The following is a 17,592-nucleotide window of genomic DNA, read 5'->3' on the forward strand; positions in this document are numbered from 1 at the left end:
ACCTTTTCTTGGTCTTCGGAGAAAATAAAACCACACACACAGGTCAAGCAAAAAGAATATCCAAATATTTATTATTATATGGAGAAAAATGGCAAACAAAGCATGACATTGAACAGATGCCTAGAGAACACTGGATTTACTTTCAGTGTATTATTTTTCTTCTTACAGCATCTTCCCTACTACTGCCTAAGAAAAGAAATGTACAGCAAGTACACAACAGAGTTACTGAGCAGGTCATTCCTTCTTTACAAGTGACAGAAGGAGCCAAGTCACAACATTTAGACTTCGGAAGTTCCATTATATCCAAACATGGAGAAATCCCCATCCCCAGGGAAAAGGTAGGCAGCTTGCTTTTATGCCTGGCATTCTTCAAATGAGTCATTCCTACACTTCGGCTCCAGCAGATTATCACTGGCTAGACAAACTGGAAGAGGATGCTGTGGAGATATCACTGACATTAATAAGGAGACACTTGTTCCAAGAATGGAGTTCACCTATTGAGGCAGCACAGCAGGAATACACTCCACTTCACTGTCATCTGCACCTCTTAAAGTAAGAGCCACTAAATCTGCATGCTTGTCCTGACACATTCTGGAGCTGTAGAGTTCCCCATCATGGAACAGTGTTGAATCTAATTTCAGATGGTCATAAGGGCAATTTAAAGAAAAGAGAAATGTAGCCTTTTTAAGCATACTTCTGTATTCTCAAGTATTTACCCACTTGTGATAATGAAAATCTACTTGCATTTGAAGAGAAATAATTTTACTGGTCACAGGTATGCCATAGGGCAATACAAAAACACAACCATTTTTCTGGGCTGGAGGAGTAAGTTATGCAGGAGTTTTGCAGGGCTCTAGTGGCTATCTTTAATAACAAGTTAAAGAAGTTTTTCAGAGCTAATAAACCAACCTCACAAGCTGGAAGATGTAGAAGCAGACAAGAATCCCTATTACCTCTTAGTGATGTGTTTTATCCTTCTATTACTTTAGAACAAAATATCATAAAATCATTTTAAAGTAAAGATTCCTTTATCCCCCAACCTTGTCTAAGGAAAGCCCTAGCTTTTCACAGTCTGACAACACGATGCATGCTTTCCATGTCCCAAGAAAGTCTAGAACAGTAGTATTAAACTACTTGCACAGAACACATAACTAATGAAGTACTGTTATGGTACCTGCACAAAACTTTTCAGCTGGAGACAGATCATGAGATAATGCATGGTTCAGCATGGAAAAGCTATCTCACACTAAGCAGAAAAGTTTCTTGGGATAGCAGGAGAACAGTGATCATGCTGGGTTTCCCAAAATTGAAGCAAGTCTTCAACAGAAGTTATTCTTGAATGGACCAGATTAAGAGACAGGTGGCACTCCATATGTACTAGGCTTCATTCTTACGTCTCATATAATGGATAGTACTTAAAAGTACTATCCTGCAAAAAGGAGAATGGTTACACTTGAGTAGAATTCAACATCGTCGTTCTTTTCAAAGAGAAGCTTGCCACAAGTGCCAGGGCAGGCACTGATCTGCGTGGAAAGGTCCCACTTGGAGCATCTTCCACCAGCTGCTGTAGAAAGAAAAGCTGTCATACAGCCAGCAAGCAAGTGTTCACAGATGGCTGTTCTGACTGCGGGGACACAGAAGGAAGAACTGAGGCAGGGGAAATCTTAAAAAATTCTGGGCACAGGCAGCAGACTTGACCCAGTTTTCTACAGACTGATAGCATATGGAGCAGCCAACAGGTCTGGCCTGCCTGCCTGTCACTGCCAAGAAACAGCACTGTTCTGCAGAAGCTTGATTTGGGAAAGGCAGGGGGGAGGTGGGAGGAGAAATAAATAAGCAAACAGTTCTTCATGACTGTGTACTGCGTTGCTGTTGCCTGGGCAGCAAACAACAGCAGCACTTCTGGTAAACACTGATGTCCATCAGGACAGGGGCAAGCTTCTGACCAGCTGGAGAGAGCTGAAGCACGACCTGTATGAAGACGTCACCCAGCATGGCCACGAGCTTACCAGATACAAGTGTACAGATCATTCTTAATTTCCATACTAATGTTCTTCCACTGCTCTTCCATTTCCATGCTAATGTTTAAATAGTCTCTGAAGATAAAAACACTACCAGAAGTCCAACAGCAACTGTCTGTTGACAGCTCTACACTATAAACAAGTGTAAAGAAAACAAAGCCTTAATGATGCTCTGCCATCTGAAAGTGCTATAAACAATGTCTGTGTTCCTGACGAATAAAAGAGGGCCTTATTCTAATGAAGAGGATATAGATTATCAGAAAAAAAGTTATCTTCCTGGCTCTTCTGGAAGAGCTACTAATCTTCTACTCAGTGCATAACCTAGAACATTCATTTCATTCAACTCCTGAAATTTGTCCCCGCCAGTCCCACTAAGGGGACAGGCTCACACATGCCTTAGCAGCTATGCAAGGGAGCTCAGGACTAACACACAATTGAAAATCAAGGCATTACTGTTTGGAAAAAGCTCATGATAATCTTTTGCTTGAAAGGCACTGTGGAAACATGGAGCATTATTAGAAGTGTGCCCTACACAGCCTGCCAAGACAAGTCCAAATATTATTTCCACAGAGACACAAGAATTAAAACATTTCCTCCCCTCACTTCCTCTTGGAAACTCTCCTGTACCCAAGAGATTTCACGTCTGTTCTCCCAAGTGCCACAGTTTTGATCCACTTCTGGCATTCCAGCAGTGACCTTCCCTTCAGGGTTTCCTCCTCTATCTAACCCAAAATAAATAGCAGGTGCCAAATTCCGCACCTGCAACGGGGTGACCCTGGCTATACGTACAGATTGAGGGATGAGAGGCTGGAGAGCAGCCCCTCAGAAAGGGATCTTGGGGTTCTGGTCAACAGCAAGCTGAACTTGTACCAGCAGTGTGCCCTGGCAGCCAGGAGAACCAACCACACCCTGTGGTGCATCAGGCACAGCACTGCTACTTGCTCGAGGGTAGGGATTGTCCTGCTCTGCTCTGCGCTGGTGCAGTCTCCATTACTGTGTGCAGCCTTGGATGCCACAGTATTATAAAGATATAAAACTGTTAGAGAGTGTCCAAAGGAGGGCTACAAAGATGGTGAAGGGTCAAGAGGGCAAGATGTATGAGGAGAGGCTGAGACCCCTTGGTTTGTTCAGCCCAGAGCAGAGCAGGCTGAGGGGAGGGCTCATGGCAGCCTGCAGCTCCCTCACGAGGGGAGCGGAGAGGCAGGCACTGAGCTCTGCTCTATGGGGACAGTGACAGGACGCGAGGGAACGGCATGGAGCTGGGACAGGGGAGGGTCAGGCTGGGGGTTAGGGAAAGTGCCCGACCACCCTCTGGTCTGCACCCAGAGGGTGGTCGGGCACTGGGACAGGCTGCCCAGGGCAGTAGGCATGGCACCGAGCTGCCATAGTTCAAGAAATATTTGGACAATGCTCTCAGAAATATGATCTCATTTTTGGGACCCAGGTGTTGGACTCGATGAGCCAAGTGGGTGCCTTCCCACTTGGGATGTTCTATGATGCTAAAAACTAAAGGGAAATAGAAATCCATTTCTATGTTTTCTATACTTTCAGTGCTGTGCAAGAACGATCTTTAAGACAAAACAGACAAATTATTTTCAATGGAGAAACACAATACATCCCAGAAAGAAGAAAAAAATAGAAGCACAAACATGGATGGTGCTAAAGAGCTAAAAAAAATGGGGATCTCCAGGATGGAAATAATTTACCCAATTAGCTCGGGAAGCAGCAGACAACTACAAACAGGCTTGGAAACCTCAGGTTTTCATCCTGAAAATCAGATTGTATTTCTCAACATTGGCAAAACTATTAATTAACAGAGGTTTTTATTGATACTGGCTCTTTTGAAGAGCTTTCAGGGGAAAGGCAAGTTAAGCCACCTTTCCAAGCTCATGGCAGTTGCAGTTATTAAGATTCAGACCCAACGCCTACTACAACCTCTTCAGAACGATGACTTTTAGACTTCATACATCATTCCAAAGTCATCATATTTTTCCCTCAAGGCCCCTTTCAACCTGAATTAATGATTCTGTATTTTCAAGGTTTCATCTTTGAAAAAAAATGAGACCGTATTTGTCTGCTACAGGTGTTTTGTCAAAAAGAAATAATCCCCAGGCTTTTCTTCCAGCAAACTTTGGTTCAAAAACCCCCAAATAAAAGTAAACCTCAAAAAGTTTGTAACTCATATCAAAGGATCACTTTGAAACATACTACCAAGTTGATTTATTATGTAATTTGATAATATATTTTTTTTAATTGTTGTTGTGGGCTAAGCACATCAGAAGGCATAATGAAACTCTACCGTCTCATTTTTAAGTTCTCATCCTAATGAAAACTAACCAAGCTGTTTTGGTAAAGCACACAACAAAATGACCAAAGAAACTACCTGTATCATTATATCACCTTTTCCTTACAGACCCTCTATGAACATACAGTCTTTCAGGGAAGTTTTCATAACCTGGTGCCCAGCAGAAGAATTTCCAAGAAAACCCCTTGATATTCATTCCTGTGGAACTGAAGCTCCTGCTCTCAAGTAATGGTCTACTTCTCCAGGCAGTATGCCAAAAGTGTTGCCAGCACTTGTGTGATACTCCAGAGTTTCCCAATTCACGTCCATCAGACCTGTCTTCATGTTAATTTTCATGCACTGTGAGGCTGTTTATGAAACCCAAAGTTCCCAAAGCTTCTGAAAGCTTCATGCTTCTCAATAGCAAGGAACTTGCTTGGATATTGATAGGTTGGCAGGGAACGGATGTACTTTACAGATACCTTGGTGTTGAGTTCAGGCTCAAGCGTGAACCCTCATTCCCTAGCCTGTTGCAGACTGAGATTTGTTGGCCAAGAAAGGTCAATGTGCTGCTCTATGCACTTTAAACTACTATTATTTGTCACACAAGGATTAAGGCACTAAAGCACACGCAGGCTGCACATACTTCAACACCTCTGCCTGCATACTCCAGAAGGCCTTTGCATTTTGTCTGTCACAGATTGTGTGCCATTTTACAAAGCTCCCTAAACCATTACTTTCTTCATGCCAAGCGCTTTTGCCTCTTCCTTCCCCCCCTGACAAGATAAGTCCAGCCTTATCCTCTAGAACTAGAAACCTGAGCTACAGTAGTGATAAAGAACAAAGCACAGCAAAAATAAGGCTTCCACCTGCTTGTCTCAGTCTGAACCACAGGCTAGTGACAAATATAAGAGTTCAAGCTCCAGCCTTGAAAGTACTCCTTTGAATGAAGGATGCCTATATGTGATTCAGGCTTGAATTTAAAGCTCTGGCTAAGGCTGCACCTACCCTAGCATTTATTTCTGAAGTTGCAGAGCAGTTCTGAAACATGTCTTCCAGCTGTCCCCACCTACCACCTGCTGGAGTGGTTTGCAAAACAGTTTCAGTGCACCTGAGCTACATTCCCTGCAGAAGAAACTAAAGCAGAAACTCATATCCAGACACACAGCAAAAGCACTCCAACTACTAAGAGGATCAAAACAATGATTATATATTTGAATGGCTTCAAGCCATAATGTAAAGAGCCTGGAAAAAAAAAAAAAAAAAAAAAAAAAAACACAAAAAACAGAACTAGTCAAACGTAAACCCCAAAGAGCCTCCAAAAGAGCCTCCAACTTTTGGCCTACTGATTCTCTCTTCCAAAATTCCAAATTACACCCCTAATAATAAATCATTTCTTTTAGAGAACTGTGTCAGTAAAGTATCAGATTGGCACACTCCATTTGTTAGCACATGCACTCATATACAAGTGCTCAAGCTCAGTTCTAATAACACCTAAATTAGCCAAGAACCCCTCTAAATATCACTTACCAGGCCACTGCACGTGCTGATTGCTGCTGTCCCACTTCCAGAACCTGGCTGCAATACTGTGCCAATGAAGTGGCAATGAACTCCTGAGTGAGTTGCAATCTTTGCACTAGTATGGTTGCCACGTCGCTTCTCTACTATGTAGTTGTGGGAAAGAAATCCCATGTGGGCAGTCAAATTGAAAAACAGATCCTTCTCCTTGTGGTTAATTTTATAATACACCGCATTTTCTTTTTTGCTGAGATCTCTCTTCTTCTTCGTGTTTGAGATGTGGTGGTGTAAATTAAAAGAAACAAAATGCCCGCTTGCATCTACTCGTGCTGGATCAACCACATGGTATTCTTGCAATGTCTTGATAAATTGCTCTGAAAGGAACAGAGAAAAAAGAAGCAAAACTAGGGTAAGTGCTAGCCTGTTTACAGGTTGTGTGATTTAAAGGAAAACTCAAGAGTGACAGCATTTCACAACACAATCCTACTGGCACAATGGCAGGCAGTACACAGACCAATGTGCAATACAGTCCTTACTTGGGCTTTCTACTCTCCTATCATAACACATTTTAGAATTCGAACATTCTCCTTTTTAATTATTTTGTCACCATGCAAATGAAGTATTGACTCTCCCCATTCTCGATCCCACAACAGCTAGCAACACTGTCTTTCAACCTAAGCACGCTAGGCTCTGATCAAGAAGATCCCCACACATTCAGACAGATGACCACCTGAAGGAGGAGGCAGAGCGTTACAAATACACATAGGAAAAGCAGCTTGGTTCACTGCAGCAATGGCACATCAGTAGCATCAGCTTTAGATGCTGCAGCAGAGGGAATTTTAAAGAGTGGTTTTGAAGGAGAATAAAGTAAATGTACCATATTGCATAAGGATTTCCAACCAGGATAAGATTGGACATCTTGTCAGAACCTAGAAGAGGAAGAAATCAGGATCTACCAGTGAATTAAAGCATTTCTGGCATTCTTGTCTCTTGTCGCAGAACACCTGTCAGTGATTTCTTCTTAAAACCCTAGTGTAAAACTCAAAAGCCCCAAGCAAATAACAAACCCATGTAAAAAACAGCCCCTAAGAACTCATACCCTAAAGGCCATATCTTCAGCTGGCATACTTGATTTCAGCCCAAGAAATCATAGGCTGAACATATTTCATTAAAAAGAAAGTGTGAGGATACATGTCACTTCAATTCCTCCTTTCCTAGGGCTGTTCTTTGTTCCCAAAGCCTCAGCTGCTTATACATGAAGTGATTACATCTCATTCATTAATTAAGCTGCTTAACAAAGCAATTAACCTGCTCCATAAGCTTTCAGAGCAATTTACTCCTCCCTAGGACTGATAAGGCAATCCTTCTAGACACACTTATCTCTCCACTGACTGCACCTTCAAAGCCACAAAGGATAAATCATGCCCAGACACATTATCAGTCTGGATTCATCGCCTTTGGGAAGGAACATAGCTCCCATCAGCTGCAGTATCGGACACTATGGCTTGTGTGTCCTCAGGCCACAGGCACTTCAGACACGTGCAGTGAAACAGTCCTATTTGAAAAACAAACAAATACACACCACACTTCCCAACACATAAACTAAACTACATTAGCAATTTGGCCTTGTCTCAACAGCATCTTTTATTTCAGAAGCGAGCTCACCACTCTCCTATACAATAGATGTCTTTGTATGCAAGTCTTCCCAGCAGCCTACAATGACTCTGTGCCTTCACAGGATAACCTACAGCAGTTGGCTCTTAGATTTCCACAGATGCAGGTCTTGCCAAGAGGAAGACTCACACCTACCACAAACACTGAGAGATGCCTCCTGCCCTTGTCCACACCTGCACAGCGGGGACTGAGAGGTTGAAAACTCCATCCACACACTCCTGTCTGGAGTTCACACAGCCTGTTGACAGCACAGCAAGCGCCTGCTGCCTGAGAATTTAGCAGCAGAAGCTACACTGAGGCCCACCCTTCCTCAAAGTTTAGGGTGAAACCTCTCCTTGCTAGAGGAGAAATCCCCCAAACCCATCTTACCTGAAGAAGTTGCATTACAAAACTTCTGGGTATTTCCCTCCATGTCACATACTATGCTAGCAAAGGCCAGGTTACAAAGAATGCTGATAGACCACAACCTCATTTCTCCATTTTTCAGCCCAGTTTATGGAACAATCTAAATAAAACCCTGAAGGAAATCTTACTTTCCACTTTTCCAACTTTGCTTGCTGTCTTGAGCTTAATTTATTATGGCTTAAGTGTTAAGCTCCATGCAAGACCAAAGGCTTGTGGTTTTGGACTTCAGATTATTTGAGGAAATTTTTTACTTCAGCACTACAGTAATTAGTGTGTAGAGGTTAAGGCAGTTTAGACATCTTTGGTAAAACTGAAAACAATGCCTAAGCATCTGGTGACAGCAAGATTATCAAAGCAGAGAAGTCTAACTTCTTCCACCCACCCTTTCAGTACTCATTTCTAATGTTAGTCACTGGAGAGTGGAATTATGCTGAAATAATATTATACTGTAATATAACCACAGAAATGAATTATTAAAAAGTCTGCAAAAGACCAGAGGGAATAAGATTACAACACAATGAAGTTTAACAAGATAAGGCTAAAGATATTTCTGCAAGTTATCATTATCAATATTAGCAAAGGCAATCCCACCAATATTAAAAGAATTAACTGAGCTCCATGTTAAGCCTAACATACTACTTAACCTTTCTAGCTGGAGATGAGTGTTTGAAACCAAGACAGGAGGTACAATTTTGATAATACCTTTCTGCTTTCCTAGGAAAGAAGAACATTCAACAAAAAGGAAGTGGCAACAGAGAATAACTTAACACATGCAGTCCAAACTGCACAAGAATAATTGTTATATTCTTCAATATTGACTTCCTCAGTCATCCTACAGTAGCAATTAGTACACATTAAAATGCTACAGGCCACCATAAAACTTTGTGCCAGCAAACACAGAATGGAGGAAATGTATCTTGGTGCCAGTGATGATCCTTGGGGCTGGCATGGCAGGGTGTTCTTCTCCTCATTTTCCACAAAAGCCCTACCTGTCAAGTGGCCCTGCTTGGGATTTGTATTCCAGGAAAGGGAAGACTCCCCTGGGAGGTTTCAGAGCACCAACGTGGACACCACTTTGCCTTCCACAACTGCAATCTGAGCGCACTGGCTTGCGTTGGTGCCCTAAACAGGGCTGTAACTTCACATGAAGTAAGACACGTTCAATCTGTGCTTTGCCTCGGAACCACAGTGCTTGCATGGGCCCTTCTGGACAGATGAACTAGCAAGGTTGGCGAGCAAGCCCCAGGCCCTTGGGGCTTGCTTAAGAAATCTAAGAATTGCTCAGCTTCTTTGAGAAACCCTCCCTGCAGACCCTGCCAATGCTGTGACTTGACAAACATCTGATAATATTTAAATCCGTTGCTGTCTGTTCCACTCCTGTGGGGATTCAAACGCACAACACATGGCACAGTGCTGCCTGTATTAAGAACTGCTGTATACAGAGCGGATCAACTAGGATAAAGAGAAAAACATTCACAATCTGTCACACGTGACAGGAAGCGCACAACTCCTTCTAAATGGAAAGCATGTTTTTCTGACAAAATTCCTTTAAAATGTGACACATCATCACTTGCCGTTGTTTCAACTTCATCCTTGCAGTTCATCTGCATCTGCCCTTCAGACCATCTGGCTTCTTTCCAAGTGATCCTGAGGACAAGCACTAGTGTTGCTCACTGCTGTCAGATGTCTTCCCAAGCCAAAGAAAGGCTCTGTACCCACAAAACACCCCTGAGCTGAAAAGACCCATCCTGGGAATCAGCCACTCAAAGAGGCCTTGGACATTTAGCAATGTTTAACTCTCTGACCAGCCACACTCCCTGTGGATGCTGAGTGAAGACTGACACTTAACAGCTGTGCTGGACATTAGCTTTAGTCCTGACCATTGCATGTTTCACATTTAACATTGCATTCAGTCTTCCTCTGGGGAAAAAAAAAAAAAAAAAAAAAAAAGTTGAACTGTCCCTCTAGACAAAGCTCAGAAAATACTATGCCTAGAAAATGAAATTAATTCTATATCCATTTCTAAATGCCTGGCAAATAAACAGCTAGATGCACTAACACTGCTATCATTGTCCTGTCCCTCTTAAGTGTCACAGAAATGCAATGATTGTATCCATTCACTCTAAATGTATTCTGTGTAAACTAATTTCAGGATAATTGTTGCTCACTTTCCAAGCAGCTTATTTAACCACTTTTCCCTTCCACTCTCTCTGAGGGGCACAGAAGACTTCCTCCTCTGTGCTCTGGCTCTCCCACTGACTGCACCACAGCTGTCGATTAGGCCGGGAAGGTTTTCCGAAAGCAAAAATTCCTCCTACATTTTCAAACCACTTGGCAGAGTCTTCCAGCTACTCATGATTTTCCTCTCTTGGGAACTGCTTCTCTTCGTGCTCCTTAAACAGGCAACAGCATAAAATTTATGTTACACTACCCTAGCTGGATGTCCAGCTGCTGTGAAAGGGTGCAGTAAAGTTAAGCCACCTGAAGAAGCAGCCCAAGATGCAGGGAGTGGCTGGCAGGAGGCTCCTCCAGCACGGGAGCCTTAACTTGCTGTCCTCAACGAGCATGAATAACTCAAGGAGTTTATTTTACATCCCGGGAATACCAATCCTTTGTAGTTTGTGCTGTTCTGTTCAGCAGCGAGAAATGTTACGGGTGTTTAGAGAGATGCTAGGAAGAAAAAAAAAAAAAAAAAAAAAAAAGAAGAAAGAAAAGGATTTGGCGGTGCCTTTACGGAGCGCGAGTTAATGACTTCCAAAAAGCCGCAGGAAGGCACAGCAGCACTGGACGTGCAGCTCACGCTCCACCAGAGCGTAGCAGCAGCAAAACCTCGGCGGGGGCTAACACACCGGGGGATTTCGGTCTCCCATGAGTGAATAACACCGGGAAACAGCGACTCGGTCCGCTGCAAGCAAACCCGGAGCCGGGCTGCCCGGCGGGGAGCCCTCCCCGGCCGCTCTCCTTCCCTCCCTCCCTCCTTCGCTCCCTCCCTTGCTCGCTCTCCCCCTGCCGCCGCCCGCGTACCGCTGACCTTGCCTCCCGTCGGGGAAGGGAGACCCGCCCGCCCCGCAAAGCGCCGGGACGTGGAGGACGAGGAGCCAGAAGGAGCCGCTCGCCGCCCGGCTCCGCGGGACACATGGCATGGTGCGGGCGGCGAGCTCCGGGGACGCCTCAGCCGGGCCGCGGCATGGCCGGGGCAGCGGCGGCCTCCCGGCACCGCCCGCACTCCGGCGCCGCTCCCCCGAAAGGGCTGCGCGGGGCCGGCCCGGTGTCTGATTTCTGCCGGCGGAGGAAGGAGGGCCGGGGTGGGGTGGGAGGGAAGGAAGGGAAGGGAGACGCTGCGGGAAGCCGCCGCCGGGGTTAAGGCGCCCCAAGGGAGAGGAGCGAACCGGGCGGGCAGCGAGGCGGGGGCTGCCGCTCCCCTCCGCCCTCCCTTCCTCTGCCTCGCCTCCCCGGCCCCTCAGCGGGACCCCCCTCGCACCGCCGAGGTGCTCGGGACGTGCTGGTGGTCGAGGTGTTGCCCACCGAAGAGGCGAGGCGTCGACCCGCCTGAGGTCAAAGGCTCCTCAGGGCCCTGCTGGGGTCTGCGGCCCCTGGCGCTGGGTGGCCATTACGCAGCCTTGAGGCTGCTTCCCCCCGTGTTGCTGTGTTTTCAGGGTGTGTTACTGTGCTGGGGCTAGTTCCGAACGTCACCCCACAGGTTCTTTGTACACAAGGTTTGCAATCACCTCATCAGTTATATCGTTAGTTGGGCACTGTGTACTCCTCGCCATAGATCACTGAATACAGCCTCTGCCTCGCTACCAGCCCAGCCACTTTGTTCCGCAGGTTGCTACAGATGCTCACACGTGGCACCATTTCGATGCTGTCATAGAATCAAATAATAGACTCATTAAGTTTGGAAATGACCTCAAGACCATCTGTTCCAACCACCCCCCTACCACCAATGTCACCCACTAAACCACATCCCTAAGCACCACATCCAACCTTTCACCAAACACCCCCAGGGACGGTGACGCCACCACCTCCCTCGGCAACCCGTCCCAGTGCCTGACTGCTCCTTCTGAGAAGAAATGTCTCCTCATTTCCAACCTGAACCTCCCCTGGTGCTACTTGAGGCCATTCCGTCTAATCCTATCGCTAGTTATCTGCAAGAAGAGACTGACCCAAAGCTCCCCACACCTTCCTTTCAGGCAGAATCACAGAATCATCTGGGTTGGAAGAGATCTCCAAGATCACTGAGTCCAACCTCTGACCTAACACTAACCAGTCCTCCACTAAACCATATCACTAAGCTTTTAAAGACCATATCACTTATCTTTTAAAGACCTCCAGGGATGGTGACTCAACCACTTCCCTGGGCAGCCTATTCCAATGCCTAACAACCCTTTCAGTAAAGAAGTTCTTCCTAATACCCAAACTAAACCTCCCCTGGTGCAACTTTAGCCCATTCCCCCTTGTCCTGTCATGAGACACATGGGAGAACAGACCAACCCCCACCTCGCTACAGCCTCCTTTAATGTACCTGTAGAGAACAATAAGGTCGCCCCTGAGCCTCCTTTTCTGCAGGCTGAACAAGCCCAGCTCCCTCAGCCGCTCCTTCTAAGATTTGTTCTCCAGGCCCCTCACCAGCTTTGCTGTCCTTCTTTGGACTTGCTCGAGTGCCTCCATGTCCTTCTTGTAGCGAGGGGCCCAAAACTGAACACAGCACTCGAGGTGCAGCCTCATCAGAGCTGAGTACAGATCACCTCCCTAGCCCTGCTGGTCACACTGTTCCTGATACAAGCCAGGCTGCCGTTGGCCTTCTTGGCCACCTGAGCACACTGCTGGCTCATATTCAGCCAACTAACAACCAATACTCCCAGGTCCTTCTCTGCCAGGCAGCTTTCCAACCACTCATCTCCCAGCCTGTAGCTCTGCTTGGGGTTGTTGTGCCCCAGGTGCAGGACCCGGCACTTGGCCTTGTTGAACTTCATGCAGTTGACCTCAGCCCATCGGTGCAGCCTATCCAGATCCTCCTGCAGAGCCTTCCTACCCTCGAGCAGATCGACACACGCATGCACCTAACTTGGTGTCATCTACAAACTTACTGAGGGTGTATTCACAATCCCCTCATGCAGATCATCGATAAAGATACTAAAGAGAGGGTTCCTAAGTAGTCCCCTGCTTAAAACTGGCTGTTCCATGGGTTTCTGTGATCATTTCATGGCAATCCAGGTTTCATGATGGACATTCTTCAAGATTTTCCAAAGGGGAAGATTCTTGCCTTCACTGAGGAGAACTCTGAAACTCCAGAGAATGAAAATGCATGAAAGAGTTAAAAATCCAAAGATTTCTAGACGGGTTAGAAACGTGGCTTCTCCCAGTCTTGGGACATGATAGCTCCAGAAATAAACATATTTATAAAAGAGTAGTGATATTTGATTCATGAGTCATAATGTGCTCTCATCTAGCTAATGGAATGACACAAACTATGAAGAAGAGGGTGACTTTGTGTAATATTGATATCCAACAATACTTGCCAAAAGAAGATTTGTTCATTGCAATGTGTTTATTTTGATACAGCTGTCCATATATTTTACATATGAGTAATGTTATCTTGCACTTTACAGTGACAAGTTTCCTGGTGTTCTTACTGTTAGGATTCTTTCAATAATCTAGTCACATATTGTGCGATAGACACTTCTGTGACACTGGAAGATGTAGTTTGTTTAGATCTTTATCAGTACATCCCTAACATTAATTTAAAGCCAAATGTGACCTGAAGTTGGTATAATGTCTTTAATACTTCAAGATTAAAATTTTAAATAAAATATTTTAAATACACTTGAGATTTAAATAAATTTGAGGTATCTATGGTAAGCAGAATAAAAAGGAAACCGTTAAAATGAACAGAACAGACTAGGAGCACTGGAAAGGAGGGATGAAAGTTCAAGGAATGGGCATATGTGTACAAACTGCTGGTTTGGAAAACTTCTTGAAATCAGAAAAACAGTCCTTCTGTGCGAGGCATGTAACTATTTATTTGATTCAGCTTCCCATCATCTTTTGGGTAGCTGTTCACTGTGTATGCAGTGAGAAAACTAGGATTTTATGTAGGATCCTATCTTGGCTTCCTTCTCAGCAGGAAAAGTTAATTCCCATTGCCCATAATTCTCTTGAAGCATTAGGTGTTTCTCCTTCTGCCTTTTTTCTGAAACTACAAAGTTTCTCACTCTAGACAAACTCTCTCAGCCTACTCTTTCCTCCTCTCTTCCCTGATACCTCTTTTCCAGACAGCATCACATGAGAGAAAGAAAAAAAAAAAAAAGAAAAAAAAGAAAAAAAAAAAAAAAAACAAAACAAACAAAAAAAAAAAACAGGAAATGTTGAAGAAATGATGGCTTAAGGAACTCTAGAGAGATGGTGGAAATGTGGGTGTTTTGTTCTGTTTTGATTTTGTTGTTGTTGTTAATGACCAAAAATTGTAGATGTAAAAGCCATACAGAATGAAGAAAAAAACTGTGGGAATCTGAATCGAAATCACTATAATTCCCTGGGCTTTCTGCCAGCTTCCACACACACACACACACACACAAAATGATTCACTGGGTGTAGTGTCAGAAAATATGCTGGGGTCAGTAGGATTCCTGCTTAAGAGCTGAAGTGGTGCTAGCCGACACAATTCCCTACACTTAAAATGTGAAGCAGTGGCACAACTAGAAAGCACTATTGTGCTCTGCAGACATACTGAGACCAGCTACTTAAATGCACAGACTTTATGGCACTCTGTCTTCCCAGTACAGGCCTGATTTAGGAGAGCATTTGTGGGCTATGAAAATAAAAAACCTATATTTTAAACCATGTAGTCATTCACAAGAAATAGTTAAAATCTAATGATAAGGGATTAATTAGTTGTCTCCTGTTCCAAAAGAGGCATAACCTGAGTTTTCGGAACCTTTTGTGAATGTAAGGGTTGTTTTTATTTTTATAATTCGACTTCAGTTACAAAAAGGAAAAGAATACACCACATCAGCACTGTTCTTGTGGCAGCAAAGGTATTGCAGTTCAGTAACTGCAGCTCAACACCGAAAAGCCTCTATGTTTATTGAATGGAGATTGGGGGAAAAAACAAAACAAAACAAAACAAAACAAACAAACAAACAAAAATATTTGTGATTAAGAGATACTGCCAAACCACCCATATCTGAAACTTTTTAAATTTCCTTAAGTAGACCTGCAGACCAGAGGTAAAAGAAAAGCGTGTAATTTGTACACAATAATGTGTATACAAGTGTAATTTGTACACAAAAATGTGTATACAAGTACACAATAGTTTGTCTACTTGTATAAATATGTGCAGAGGGACAGAAATGCAGTTGTTATGATTGGTGAGGAACAACATAAATTACATGATTTGATATTAAAGAGTTGAAAAAAAATTAAGCCCACCTGAAGACAGTAAGGGAAATTCTGCTTCACTGGGAATGAAAGTCTCCTGCCCCAAATTTAAAGATCTAAAAGGCGTCTAATACGCTTGGTTGTCGCTCCTCCATCCAGTAGATAAGAGAAGATGCACCTGGATAAAGAGGAATCACTTTCTGCCACATGCAAGGTGAAGCACCATTTGGACCTGGCTGTCTGTTAACTGTGCAGGCAGTTTAACAATTTGCTTGGACAGGAAACATTAAGGAGATAAATCACATGTGATATGGTGGACCGTGTTAAAACTATGAAGTATTAGCAGAGAAAAAAACTGAAAGGGAATGACACTGAATCCCAAACTTTTTCTGGTGGAAAGTTTGCTGAGTAATTATTGTGCACCTGTTCCTTTTTTTTTTTTTTTTTTGGAGACATATTTAGAAGGAAGTTTGTGAGTATATTTAAAAAAAAATATTTTCCCGCTTCTTCATTTAGAGACACAGTCTCTTACACCCAGCTAACTTCTGGTAATTGAGACAAAACCAATGTTGGATCTCTCACTTTCCATTTCAGTTCTAGCCTTTAAAGATTTTTGGAATTCAGTAAGTTACTCATGCAAAAAATATCTGCTTACATTCCACTTATGGCATGTTGTCGTGGTTCCGCTCGAGTGGGCAGCCGAGCTCCACCACAGCCGCTCTCTCACTCCCCCTCCTCAAAGAGGAATGGGGAGAAAATATGTGAAAAGGGCTCAAGGATTGAGATAAGGACGAGAAAATCACGCAATAATTATTGTAACGGGCAAAACAGACTCGGCATAAGGAGATAGTAAGATTTATTGCCTACAACTAACAAGCGAGAGAAGTGAGAAAACAAAGGAAAAAAAAAACCAAAAGCACCTTCCCCCCCCATCCACCCTCTTCCACCTCCTCCCCCCGAGCGGCGCAGGGGAACGGGGAATGGGGGTTATGGTCAGTCTACAGCACTTCTTCTCTGCCGCTCCTTCTCGGTCACTCTCGTCCCCTGTGCTGTGGGGTCCCACCCACGGGATGCAGTCCTTGATGAACTGATCCGGCGTGGGCTTCCCACAGGCAGCAGCTCTTCCAGAACTGCTCCAGATATGGGTCCGTACCACGGGGTCCATCCCTCAGGAGAAAACTGCTCCAACCTGGCTCCCCTACGGGCAGCAGCTCCTGCCAGATCACCTGCTCCTGCGTGGGCTCCTCTCCACGGGCTACAGGTCCGGCCCGGAATCTGCTCCGGCAGGGGTCTTCCACAGGCGGCAGCCTCCGTCAGTGCAGGGCCACCTGCTCCACCGTGGTCTCCTCCACGGGCTGCAGCGTGGAACCCTGCTCCACCGTGGTACTCCATGGGCTGCAGGGGGACATCCTGCTTCACCATGGTCCTCACCACAGGCCGCAGGGGACTTCTGCTCCGGCGCCTGGAGCACCTCTCCCCCTCCTTCCACACTGACCTTGGTGCAAGGCTGTTCTCCCACTCCCTTGACTCTCCCGGCTGCTGTGTGTCGCAGCGTTTTTTCCCTGTCTTAAATATGCTCTCACAGAGGCGCAAAACAACATCGCTTATTGGCTCGGATCTGGAAAACAATGGGGCCCTTACCAAACATGGGGCAGCTTCTAGATCTTTCTCACAGAAACCACCCCTATGGCTCCATGCTACCAAAACCTTGCCACGTAAACCCACTACACATGTGTGTGGATAGGTTCCAACAACAGAGTGAAGCAAACTCTAAAGTACTATGTGGTTCCACTACATGAGATTTTTGGGATGCTTACGTTCAGAATCCTGATGAGTGTTCAGACTTGGGTTGTTATTTGTAATTGGTCAGATAATTCACAAAAATGATCCCTTTCATGTAAACTTTAAGCTCATTTGATCTTCCTATCCATATTAACAATTTTGAAGCAAGTTTGTGGAGCAACAGGTCACTTTGAAATTAAATTTCTATGAAAATCAGTGTCAGGAAATTATGTTCTCTGTGATGTACATAGAAAACAGATGACGAGAAGGTGTTAACATGATTTTGTTTTTTAATTAAAATTTCTGTCTAGATTTAAATAATGCTTTCCAGAGAACATGTCTGTATTCTGTGAAGTTTATTGATGATGTTTTCCTCTGGTCACGATGACTGTGTTATCTAACCAAGGTTTTGTAATGAAAATCTGCTTACATTTCCTTCTACACTTTTAAGAAAAGAATTACTGTGAAAGCCTTCCCATGCTGTATACGCACCAAATTGCACCAAATCTTCACTGTCAGGATGTAGAA

At 44.4% G+C, this 17,592-nt stretch overlaps 1 protein-coding gene across 1 annotated transcript in view; it reads right to left on the reverse strand.

Moving 5' to 3' along the window:
- The window catches only part of ADAMTS12 (ADAM metallopeptidase with thrombospondin type 1 motif 12), a 172,304-nt gene extending 161,100 nt beyond the window's left edge, over window positions 1-11,204 (reverse strand). The window contains exons 1-2 of the mRNA XM_084503757.1: window positions 10,934-11,204; window positions 5,836-6,197 (exon numbers count right to left, since the gene is read on the reverse strand). Coding sequence (XP_084359883.1) covers window positions 5,836-6,197; window positions 10,934-11,045 — 474 coding nt within the window. The 5' untranslated portion in view covers window positions 11,046-11,204. The remainder of the gene's footprint in view (window positions 1-5,835; window positions 6,198-10,933) is intronic.
- Window positions 11,205-17,592: the final 6,388 nt, after the last annotated feature.

This window comes from Aythya ferina (genome assembly GCF_964211825.1).
Source record: "Aythya ferina genome assembly, chromosome: Z".
NCBI lineage: Eukaryota > Metazoa > Chordata > Aves > Anseriformes > Anatidae > Aythya > Aythya ferina.